Here is a 13015-nt window from a genome sequence, read left to right as displayed (position 1 = left end):
ATCATGGGAAGGGCCATTCACGGTCCAAGAGCGCCTGGGAGCTGTAAACTACCTCATAGCATTTCCCAATTCCTCACTAAAGCCTAAAGTGTACCATGTTAATTCTCTCAAGCCTTTCTATTCCAGAGACTTACAGGTTTGTCAGTTTACAGTCCAGGGAGATGATGCTAAGTGGCCTGACGGTGTCTACTACGACGGGAAAAAAGACGGTGGCGTGGAAGAGGTGAACCTCTCAACCACCCTGGAACGTCTGCAGCGGCAACAAATCAAGGAGCTGTGCACTAGCTTCGCCCCATTGTTCTCAGCCACCCCAGGACGGACTGAACGGGCATACCACTCCATTGATACAGGTAATGCTCACCCAATCAGAACCCCACCCTACCGAGTGTCTCCTCATGCCCAAGCTGCTATAGAACGGGAGATCCAGAACATGCTACAGATGGGTATAATCCGCTCATCTACCAGTGCATGGGCATCTCCAGTGGTTCTGGTACCCAAACCAGATGGGGAAATACGCTTTTGCGTGGACTACCGTAAGCTCAATGCTGTAACTCGTCCGGACAACTATCCAATGCCACGTACCGATGAGCTATTGGAGAAGTTGGGACGTGCCCAGTTCATCTCTACAATAGACTTAACCAAGGGGTACTGGCAAGTACCGCTAGATGAACCTGCCAAGGAGAGGTCAGCATTTGTCACCCATGCGGGGGCGTATGAATTCAATGTCCTTCCTTTCGGCCTTCGAAATGCACCCGCCACCTTCCAGAGGCTGGTAGATGGTCTACTAGCTGGACTGGGAGAATTTGCAGTTGCCTACCTCGATGATGTGGCCATTTTTTCAGACTCCTGGCCCGAACACCTACTACACCTGGAAAAGGTCTTTGAGCGCATCAGGCAGGCAGGACTAACTGTTAAGGCCAAAAAGTGTCAAATAGGCCAAAACAGAGTGACTTACCTGGGGCACCAGGTGGGTCGAGGAACCATAAACCCCCTACAGGCCAAGGTGGATGCTATCCAAAAGTGGCCTGTCCCACGGTCCAAGAAGCAGGTCCAATCCTTCTTAGGCTTGGCCGGATACTACAGGCGATTTGTACCCCACTACAGCCAAATCGCTGCCCCACTGACCGACCTGACCAAAAAGACCCAGCCAAATGCAGTTAAGTGGACTGATGAGTGTCAAAAGGCCTTTACCCAACTTAAGGCAACGCTCATGTCAGACCCTGTGCTCAGGGCCCCGGATTTTGACAAGCCATTCCTAGTAACCACAGATGCATCTGAGCGTGGTATAGGAGCGGTGCTCATGCAGGAAGCAACAGATCACAACTTCCATCCTGTCGTGTTTCTCAGCAAGAAACTGTCTGAGAGGGAAAGTCACTGGTCAGTCAGTGAAAAGGAATGCTATGCCATTGTGTACGCCCTGGAAAAGCTACGCCCATATGTTTGGGGACGGCGGTTCCAACTACAAACTGACCATGCTGCACTAAAGTGGCTTCATACTGCCAAGGGGAACAACAAGAAACTTCTTCGTTGGAGTTTAGCTCTCCAATATTTTGATTTTGAAATTCAACACATCACAGGAGCTTCTAACAAAGTAGCTGATGCACTCTCCCGTGAGAGTTTCCCACAATTCAGTAGTTAAAAAGTGTTCTTAAAATGTAGAAGTCTGTTAGTTATATACTTAGGAGTATATGTAAAGGTGTATGTGTTGTATTAATCTGTTTATTTTCAAGTTCTAGAAGGAAATCGCCGCCAGTGAGCTTCCCCACTGTCTGCAATTTGGGGGGCGTGTCATAAACAGATAGCTAAGGGTTAATGTCTCTTTCACCTGAAGCACCTGACCAGAGGACCAATCAGAAAACCGGATTTTTTCAACTCTGGGTGGAGGGAAGTTAGTGTCGGAGTCTTTGTTTTCTGCCTGCCTGCTTTCTCTGAGCTTTGGAGAAGTAGTTCTACTTTCTAATCTTCTGTTTCTAAGTGTAAGGACAAAGAGATCAGATAGTAAGTTATATGGTTTCTTTTCTTTGGTATTTCCATGAATATAAGTGCTGGAGTGCTTTGATTTGTATTCTTTTTGAATAAGGCTGTTTATTCAATATTCTTTTAAGCAATCGACCCTGTATTGTATCATCTTAATACAGAGAGACCATTTGTATTTTTCTTTCTTTTTATATAAAGCTTTCTTATAAGACCTGTTGGAGTTTTTCTTTACTTCAGGGAAATTGAGTCTGTACTCACCAGGGAATTGGTGGGAGGAAGAAATCGGGGAGATCTGTGTGTTGGATTTGCTAGCCTGATTTTGCATTCCCTCTGGGGGAATAGAAAAGTACTATTTGTTTCCAGGATTGGAAACAGAGAGGGGGAGTCCCTCTGTGTAGTTTCACAGAGCTTGTGTCTGTGTATCTCTCCAGGAGCACCTGGAGGGGGGAAGGGAAAAAGGAGTATTTCCCTTTGTTGTGAGACTCAAGGGATTTGGGTCTTGGGGTCCCCAGGGAAGGTTTTTCAGGGGGACCAGAGTGCCCCAAAACACTCTAATTTTTTGGGTGGTGGCAGCAAGTACCAGGTCCAAGCTGGTAACTAAGCTTGGAGGTTTTCATGCTAACCCCCATATTTTGGACGCTAAGGTCCAAATCTGGGACTAAGGTTATGTCACTTGTAACTTACAAAGCTGTGCCAATTCTTCACCAGATTCCTTGTGTGTAATATCCCCATCTCCACACACTCATTTGTTTTATATCTTTTAGAGTGTAAAACCTTAAAGGCGGGAAACAGTTCATGAATCGCACCACTTTCTGGTGGCCATATAGTCCTTCTTCACTCATAAACCTGATTTACAGTATCTACATAACTATAGCTTTGCCCTTTCAATTTTCAACATTATACATATAGGTCAAAATAACAGATTACTAGGAGATAAGATCCACTTGCCTATTGAAGGGATCTATGTCCAGCGTATTGTAACACTAATAAACACTCATTATAAATAAATTACATTCATAGCTATGCAGGATAGTGAAAAATACAAACTTCCAGCATCTACGTACACTTATATAAACCTACAACACCACGTAATCAAACATTCCATACCACCAAACCAATCAACCATCCCAATTCCATTTCTAAAAATATTCTCCATGAGTACATCATATAATGTGAAATTATAGCACAAAACTTAATGCACCATAGAATTTCCTTTGGAAATTTTTGTTAAATGTTAATAATAAATAAATAAATAAATAAATAAATAAATAAAAACAATGGCTATATACATTAATTGTATGCTCTCAACAGCATATTTCCATCACAGAACAAAACAAAAGGACAAAGTTAAGGCTCTCTGGATTATCTAGGTTTGGCTGGGATAGTAGTACATTATGGAAGATTATATGGCAAAGGCATTCCCTAAAGTGTTTCTTTTTCAGACATGCTATGTTTGGGTTTCTTAAAAGGTGTAGAATGTTTGTACAATAAAATATTATTTTGGGACATTTTCAAACTGAACTCATTTTTAACATAGTTTGTTTTGGGAATAAGGTTTCAAAGTTGGCTTTCGGGCCATCCATTTTTTTAAAGAGAACTCCCACAATGAAATCAATGAGGTTTAAAAACTGTTGGAATGATATGACTCTGTCAGAGAAATACTCCAAAACCATCATCAAGTTCATTTGCTAATAGCCAATAACAGAAGTTATCTTTTGAGGCCTGATCCATCACCCAATGAAGTCAGTGGGAGTCTTTCCATTGATGCCGTTGCCCATTGCATTAGGTCTTTTCGAATGTGGCTCCAATGACCATTGTGTGATATTTGCTGTCTCTCTCTTATCACTATGCACGTAGCTAAATATATTGAGAGCATTATGGTCAATGCTTTTATTCTTTAGATTTTTATTTGTTATCTTGAATAACCTCATTGTTCCTTGTAATTAATACAGCATACTTGTGAAATGTTCCAGCCAGATTTGAAACCCTATGTAAGGATAGTCTAATTTCTAGTCAAATGTTGATATAATATCTTGGCATTTAGCAAGAATAGCTTTTTTGACTGTGCTATGAGGTCAATAATTTTCCACAATTTTATGTGGGGAAAAAGGTTGTTAAAAAGATATACAGGGCCTCATTTTAACAATCCCTTTCCTTTGCTGGATATTGCCAAGATTATTTAAGCCTCCCTTTACACACAGAGGGGAGGGTTGGGCGGGGAGACCCAGCTTTTGAGTTCTCCTTCAGGAGTTGGAATGTTTCATCACTTTATTTAAAAAGATAATTTTCACTCTGTTGTCATTTTTGGATGTGGCATTTGACATCACATAGATCTGAACTTTCACCATGTGGCCTTCATATAGACTTGTAATATGTACCTGAGGTGATGCTGGTTACCTGTGGTATCAGATGTGGTGAGACTTTAGAAAATTTAGGCTATTGTCTAAGGGTTTGGTGTTTTTAGGTGTCCAACGGGACACACCTATGGGGGCCAGATAGTCCGAAGTGCTGGCGTCCCTCCTCTGAAAATCAAGGTGTCTCAAGGTGTGAGTCACCCAAAAATAAAGCAGAAGATCCCATCTCAGCAATGGTGGCAAGGGGAGAACCAGTGGAATGGAGAGAGAGCTGGGTGGCAGAAAGGAAAAGGATTCCATCTGAATGTTAGAAGTGGAGTGGCCTCAAAATACATCATACTCTTCTACAGGTAGACTATGCTCCTGTTCCAAAGCAATTCAGGAAAACCTGGGAGTGGGGGGTCCTCAACAGCATGGCATCCAAAGTAGACGCTTTCCATTCAGGATTTCCCAGCAGAGGTTTGTCTCATCAGATTGTGGTGTAATACAAAACAGCAGTTATTGAAATTCACTGGAAGTAAAGATTTCTGAATAGAAAGGAGCCTTCTTCTTTTCCAAACTACATTCCCATCAGAAAATGTGGAGATGTTACAAAAAGGAAAAAGGTCTTTTCTCAATTTAATCTGTGCGTTTTCAGGGTGAAACTATTATGTAAGGGCTACAATAGAGGTAGTCAAAGACAGTCCCCAGGCGAAATCCAGATCGCCAGATGCTTTTGAATGGACCATTAAATCTTTTTATTTACATATTATTCTCATTGTTGTTATTTTTTATTATTTTCTCTGGAGTCGGGACCTTGGACTATACCTTGACCAAGAAATTTGGACCTTGACAAAAAATAATCAGTTACTCCTGGGTTACAAACTATGCATGCAGCTGTGCAGTGGATAAGCTGCAGACATATTTGTTCTCTGACTGGAGTTCAGAGGCTTCCCTGTGACAAAAAATGAGTTCTGAGTACTGAGTCTGAAAAATCTATGCATGTGTTGTCACTGCACATCTGGAATTTAGGATTACTAATGGATATATTGTGATAGAAGAGAAAAGTGTCTGGCCAATAAACTTGTTTTATATATTTATTTTAAAAAGCATTACCACATTTCTGGCTAGTAGCCTTTTATCCTCTAGACTTTACAACAGAGCAACTGGAATGCTAAGCAGCTCTTCAAGAGATACATATAGATCCCATGGGGCATCTTTTATATGAAATTATTGGAAAAGAAGATCTAGGAAGGAGCAAGTCACTGTTTTCCATAGGAAGTGTTACATAGGTAACTTACAACTGTTCCTATCGCTCTAGGGGCTCAAGGTGATACGTGAAATCATCTGCTAAACTCTTTGTCAACACAGCTAAGCATCTAGGGTGCTGCCACAAAAGCATTTAATGGTCTTTGAACTCTGTAACCTAACCTTACCTGACCATACATGTAACATATAAAAGGTAAATATATTTGGGTAGCTTATTACACTTTTTACCAATTACACTGGAAATCAAAGTCCTTCATAACACTGTTCTTATTTAGTAGAGTACAAGTAGTATCACTTTTCCATGATGTCCCTCCAAACAGCCCTATTACTCTAATTCAGACAGATGGAAACACACCATGAATGGGGGCAGCTGTGGTGACACTGTCCCCAGGGCCGGCTCTAGGCACCAGCACTCCAAGCATGTACTTGGGGCAGCACTTTCCAAGGGGCGGCACTCCAGCTTTTTTTTTTTTTTTTTGCTTGGGGCGCAAAAAGCCGGGAGCCGGCCCTGAGCAGAGGTGAGCTGCAGTAGTGGGGGGAGCGGGGAGGGTCGCAGTAACCCTGGGGGGAGCAGAGGAACCGCCCCCCCGCTCACCTCCGTTACACTGCTGCCTGCTCCCCCGAGCGCACTGACACTCTGCTTCTCCCCCCTCCCTCCCAGGCTTGCCAAAAAACAGCTGATTAGCACAGCAAGCCTGGGAGGGAGGGGGGAGAAGCAGAGTGGCAGTGTGCTCAGGGGAGCAGGGGGAGCGGAGATGAGCTGAGGTGGTGGGGGGTGCGGGGAGGACAGCAGGAAGTAACCCTGGGGGGGGGGCAGAGGAACCACTCCCTCCAGCTCACCTCTGCCTCCTCCCCCAAGCGTGCCACCGCTCCGCTTCTCCCCCTTCCCTCTCAGGCTTGCCTGGGAGGGAGAGGTAGGAGGGGAAATGCAGCGTGCCTGGGGGAGAAGGTGGGCCCAGGGATTTGGGGAAGAGGTTGGAATGAGGCGGGGAAGGAGCAGAGTTGGGGCAGGGCCAGGGAGTGCGGGAAAATTTTTTTGCTTGGGGCAGCAAAAAACTTGGAGCCGGCCCTGTCCCCCTGGGCACACGCAGTTGTTGCCCAGAGTTTAGGTACCCGGGCAATGCATGAAACACAGTTCAATTGAGTTAAGAGGCATGTCCCCAATACTGGGATACTCTCCCAATATCCGTTTTTATGGCTCTGTAATCAAGAGTTTCAGGAATTCCGTCTCGCTGTGCAGCATCAATCGGAATAGTCACCTGAGTGCAGGAGAGTCAGAGATCTGCATTTATAAATGATGGGCTCTTTGTACAAGCCTCTTGCTGCATGGACTGCTTTAAAGACAAAAATAAAAAATGCATCAACTGCCAGTAGTGCTTAATCTGTGACAGGGCTTGCCAGGGCTGTGCCCCGGCACCTCTGGGCTTGACAGTTTATAGCCCCGGGACCTCTCAGCTCACCACATCAGTCATGAAAGTAAAAAAATTGCTTGAGCTCTGGCACCTCTTTCATTACAAAGTAAGCACTGACAGCCAGTTAATGGGAGCAAGCAGCATCCCATCATGTTTGGTGGGGATTTCAGTATTAACTTACTATAATCCTTGAGAACTGGACGGGCAGACAGACAGACAGACAGACAGACACACATTTACTTCACCCAGGATTGTACATTCAGTTCAATCTGTGAAAGCAGAGATAAAACTTTAAGGTTAGCTTTTCATTGCCAGGCCACCCAGGTGGTTTAACAATGGCATTTTGTTGCTTGTGTAGCGGCTTCATGGCTGCATAAAGAAAACAAAATATAAAATATAGCCAACCAAGGTCCCAGTTGGATACGTCAACAAAATCAGCAACCAACACAGTGCTTTAGAAAGCTTTATTGCAAGATGTGTTTACATACTGCTGTAGAGGTGAGCTTTGTTACTACTTATATCAAGAAATTTTGGACACAAGTCTGAGGTCAGTTTCTCATGTTGACCCTGCATGGCATGGAAAAAAAGAGAGACTGCATTTTCTAGAATGTGAGGAAGGGATGGAGTGGGGGAGGAGAGGCAAAAGAGGGGTGTGTTAAAAAGGAAAATCCCTCTGGGTTATACTCATTGTAGTGACAAAGCTTCCTAAGGATGGATACAAACGAAGGAGTGCTTGTGTGTAGTAAATTCTTAAACAGTAATTCAAGTTATTTATGAAGTAAAACTCAGAAACAAAAGCAGTTTCATGGACAATTAAATTTAACACGTAACAAAACAACTTTACCTAAAATGAGAAAAACAAACAAATGAAAAAGGACCTGTAGATAATATCTTTGACCATGCATGGCTTGTTTTTAAATTACAATTCACAGAATAACACTGCTGAAAAGCCTATTTTACACTATGCTACACACCACATGAAAAAACATTAGTGACATTTACACAATTTTACAGTATTTGTCCTTCGTCTAAGAAACATGTCCTTTTCTACTTTACAATTTTTTTTTACAATTCTCAACTCTCTCTCTCTCACACACACAAACACACACACACACACACTATGCCCCAAGACAGTCTTTAAAAGGAGAAATACACCCATTGCTATCAACCATCCTTTTCTTTCAATGAAGCCTGCAGATTTCATATCTGTTTGACATGATCAATGGTTCGATAATGGTTAAACGTTATGTACCTCTCTTTGCCGCTCAATGTGAAATCAACAAATTAGAACTGTACAGAATATGTTTAATTTTTTTGCATGAACATAGAACTATAAACCCCCTCAAACTCCTTTGAATGACTTGCTCTTTAACTATTAAACTGCTTTCTCTTTACATTGCATCTAAAATGCAATTCAACCATTTGTCGCAAAAAATAAAAAGACAAACACAAAATAGGCCCTTGTATTATCAAGTGTTTACAAATAAGTTTCAATAGTGTTCCCTAATCAAGCATCATTTCATCTCAGCATTAGGAAAACAGCATAGGGTGTTTTAAATTTTTTTTCTTTTTTTCCTTCCTTCAGAGCTCTTAAGTACCTAACCAGAGAAACTTCAGCATTCACAGACCTTGCAGTTTTTCTTGCGTCCAGATGCTGGAAATCCAGAGCAATCCGAACTTTATACAGGGCCAAGTTCTATCCTCACATATGCATGCACGATTCCAGTTGAAGACAGCAAGGAACTGCATGTTCACGAGAGAGAGCAGGAATTGGCCCTTGTGTGCTGCTTGTCAAGTCTTTCTAGTACTTATTAAAACAGTTTACAATTAAAAAATAGCAAACAAAGAAAAATAACTCCACATCATAGACTAAGAACTTGCTAAATATGGGCTTCCAAATCAAAGCTGTTCTTGAATTATAGGAATGTATGTATGTTCGGGGGCGTGGAAGAAACAGGAGATGTGAAGTTGGTAAACTACTATCTTTACCCTTTCTAATCAGATTTAAAACAATCTATTGTAAGAACATAAGAATGGCCATACTGGGTCAGACCAAAGGTCCATCTAGCTCAGGATCCTGTCTACCAACAGTGGCCAATGCCAGGTGCCCCAGAGGGAATGAACAGAACAGGTAATCATCAAGTGATCCATCCTGTCACCCATTCCCAGCTTCTGGCAAACAGAGGCTAGGGACACCATACTGGCTAATAGCCATTGATGGACCGATCCTCTATGAACTTATCTAGCTCTTTTTTTTAACTTTGTTATAGTCTTGGTCTTCAGAACATCCTCTGGCAAGGAGTTCCACAGACTGACTGTGTGTTGTGTGTAAAAATACTTCCTTTTGTTTGTTTTAAACCTGCTGCCTATTAATTTCATTTGGTGATCTCTAGTTCTTGTGTTACGAGGAGTAAATAACACTTCCCTATTTACTTTCTCCATGCCAGTCATGATTTTGTAGATCTCTATCATGTCCACCCTTAGTCATCTCCTTTCCAAGCTGAAAAGTCCAAGTCTTATTATCTCTCCTCATATGGAAGCTGTTCCATACCTCAATACTTTTTGTTGCCCTTTTCAGAATCTTTTCCAATTCCAATATATCTTTTTTGAGATGGGGCGACCACATCTGCACGCAGTATTCAAGATGTGGGCATATCATGGATTTATATAGAGGTAATGTGATATTTTCTGTCTTATTATTTATCCCTTTCTTAATGATTCCCAACATTCTGTTCGATTTCTTGACTGCCGCTGCAAACTGAGTGAATGTTTTCAGAGAAATATCCACCATGATTCCAAGATCTCTTTCTTGAGTGGTAGATCTCTTTCTTGAGTTGTAAAAGCAACAACCACCTATCCTAAGCAAATATTAATCCTGACTCACATTTTTGTTGTTAATTTCTAAATCCCTGTTAAATGAGGGGGATCCAAAGGATTTTGAACACGCAAGGTGAGAGACATTTAACTTTAACGACACTCGGGAAATGCCACTAAAATGCAGTCCCCGAACACAAGAATTGCTTCCTATTACTACGCTGGAAAATCACCATCTACTCTTTTAGATTTCCTCCCGAATTAACTAAAAGTGGAGATTCCCATTGTTCAGGCTGCATATACAGCACAGTACGCAGGGAATTTAAAGTTCAATCCTGCCAAGTGTCAAGCACCAGGAATGGGAGTTGAGCACCTTGAAGGAGGCCTTCAGCATCTGGCCAGAGCAGGACTCAGATTCAGATCTGCTTTTAACTAGGACATGAATTGCAATCCAAACTGCTCACTCAGACCTCACTGACCTCCACAAACCCCTTGTACATCCATCTATGTGTTTTATGCAACCTTAAGCAGAAAGATAAGAAAACATACTGAAAGGCCAAGTGTTGTATCATGCAGAGATCCTTTCCAAAACCCTGATGGCAACACATCATTTCTTTTAAAATGAAAGAATGTGATTAAATAAATTCTATTTCCTTCAGTTTTCTGACCAGTCCTTTCCTCTTTACAGCTTTCAACTCATTCTTTACTCTGTGATTTATTAGCTAACCAATGAATGGCTTCTGTCTGCTTGCAAAATCCACTTGTTAAACTAAACTAACAGCCAAATAGCAGGGAAACATGTTCACCAATGTCTGTAAACCCAACGCCATACTGTAACAACCGGGATTCATAGCAGGGACATATATTTACCCATGAACTGGATGGGTTAAGCCCCCCGGCAACTGTCAGTAAGGACTGAAATCCAACAGCTGAGGGAGAGAATTGCACAGATGGGAGTTTTCCCAACATATTGCATTTAGTTTGATTCTACTAGGTCATTTATATCAGTATTGCTTGTTGATTGGCTCTCAGATTACTTGGATGCTGTGTTCAACATAGTCTCATATACAGTTGAAATTTTGCCTGTTTGGTGCCTTATCCTTAGCACTTCCTGTCCTCAAAGTGGAACAGAATGCAGGAGTCAATAAACCTTTAGTCCCAGCCCAGGGTCACAGAAAGCGCTAATTCCGCATTCTTCAGTACCATTCCATCTAGATATGCTTTGGTGCAAAATGTTCCCTTTTGTTGTTGTTACTAAACTGCAGTTCCCATGAAAATGCTTTGGCAGTGGCAAAAGCCGGGTATAAACGGGTTCACTTCAAATTCACTGAGGTGGATGTACTTCACTTAAAGGCAAGTAGAGCTGATTAAAGTATATTCTAAAATTCTGTCTGGTTTGGACAATGGACTGTGATCGTTTATGTGGGGATAGACCAGAATAGAACATGCACTTAACCTCAGACATATACTGAAGATGTTTATAGAAGTAAATTATAAACAGTGAGATAAGGACGAACAAGGAAACAGCAAATTCCTTCTGTGGGAAGAGGAATGTTCACTGTGGTATCCTCGCTATTTATTTTATTGATGAAAAAAGACAAAATGTAGAGGCATTTTAGCAGGGCCATTTCATGTTCAGTTCAATCGGTTTGAAGCTAAATCACCACTAAGCTACATCACAACAGAGAAAAGCAGCATGAAGGGCTCAGGCAGGTGAACCAAACTTCTTGATCTTGGCAGCAGAACCTCTTTATCTAGCATGTAAATTGTTGGCATAAATTTCTGAAATTGTACAAAGACTCAGTATACCTAGAGTTCAGCAGTAAGAGGTATTCTGTGCTATCTGTGTGTGTACAATATTAGGTACAGTGTATGTGCATACACACACATGCAGTTCAGAATCCTAAACATTCCACCTGCACTGCAGGCTATTTCCTGCCCTGCAGGGTGAATTCCATTGAGTAACATTGAGTTCTTGTAAAAAGACACTCCTTTCCTGAAGGTCAGGTGGAATTTTAAGGCCCCAGGAGTGAAATCTTTGGCCCTTTGACTTCAGTGGGGCCAGGATTTCACCCCAGGACTATATGTGTATGTTGTACATAAACACACATCTATACTGTACATATACATAAGTACACATACATTTTTACATTCTTTGGTGGTGAGATAAAAATAGGGTTGTACAGATTTGTGTATGTCTGTCCAATAAAACAATCTTAGGAAGATCATAGTAACTGTAACAGACGTGATTTTGCCTCTTTAAGGACTGTTCCTTGCACTGACAAAATGCCATGCTTTACAATGACTAAAACAGGCCACAAGAAAAGCCAACGTAAACATAGCTCACACAATAAAAGAATGCTCAGGAGAGTCCCCTAATACCAACATCAATGCATCATGAGAGAACAAGCTATAAGCTTTCATCTAGAAATACTCAAACACTCCTTTTTGTATCTGTCAGGTTTTAGTGCTGAGCTGTGACACACCCTTCTTTAGCCCTTTTTGTTTGTTCTGTTATATATCTAATCAAAATTAAACTAACAGAGGATGGGATGTCAGGAGCAGCAGATGAGGCTGGCAGAACAATGCCACACTGAATGGTTGTCAGCCCGTGTATCACCCATGATGGTTCTGCTTGTAGCCACCTTTGCGGATTTCACACCTGCATCTCAGAGGTGCTGATGAGGCCCAGTGCTTTGGCTTCTTCTGGTGTCAGTCCACTCTTTAATGTTCTTCTTACTGTACAGTCACAAAATCCAAAGGACAATCAGCAGTGATATACAGCATTATCAGTTGCAATATATATTCTAACACAAAAACAGCATCAAACAAACAGCAGCTCTGTCTCTAAGGCCTGAGTTTCAGAGCAGCTGAGCATTCTCATCTGGCAACTCAATGGGACCATAAGATACCCAGCAGCTGTGCAAATCTTTCTATAACACCGATCTATCGATTCAAAACAAGTTTTTTCAAGTCTTGGCTTCTTAAGTAAAATCCTACAGAACCTAAGGAAATCAAATTTCTTTAGATTTGTATCAAATGGTTTTTACATTCCACAGAAGGAATAAGCATTCTCATATAGGTTTTTAGAGAACTTGTTATCGAACCCTATTTGTTTTGTCCCTATTAAATTCTGTGAGATTTTTCCATACGGTGTTTTAATTGCTATTTCTCTGATCCTCTAATAACATCAAAGTGAAAAAGAACCAA

At 41.7% G+C, this 13015-nt stretch overlaps 1 protein-coding gene across 11 annotated transcripts in view; it reads right to left on the bottom strand.

Moving 5' to 3' along the window:
* Nucleotides 1-7440: 7440 nt before the first annotated feature.
* FHOD3 (formin homology 2 domain containing 3) overlaps nt 7441-13015 on the bottom strand; it is a 657808-nt gene continuing 652233 nt past the window's right edge. For all 11 annotated transcript variants that reach the window (XM_050937644.1, XM_050937645.1, XM_050937647.1 and 8 more), the window contains one exon: nt 7441-12544. In XM_050937644.1, the coding sequence (XP_050793601.1) occupies nt 12462-12544 (83 nt within the window). In that variant the 3' untranslated portion in view covers nt 7441-12461. The remainder of the gene's footprint in view (nt 12545-13015) is intronic.

The sequence above is a fragment of the Gopherus flavomarginatus genome, chromosome 2 (assembly GCF_025201925.1).
Source record: "Gopherus flavomarginatus isolate rGopFla2 chromosome 2, rGopFla2.mat.asm, whole genome shotgun sequence".
Classification (NCBI taxonomy): domain Eukaryota; kingdom Metazoa; phylum Chordata; order Testudines; family Testudinidae; genus Gopherus; species Gopherus flavomarginatus.
The sequence above is the reverse complement of the archived record's forward strand: the minus strand, read 5'-3'. Positions and strand labels throughout refer to the sequence as shown.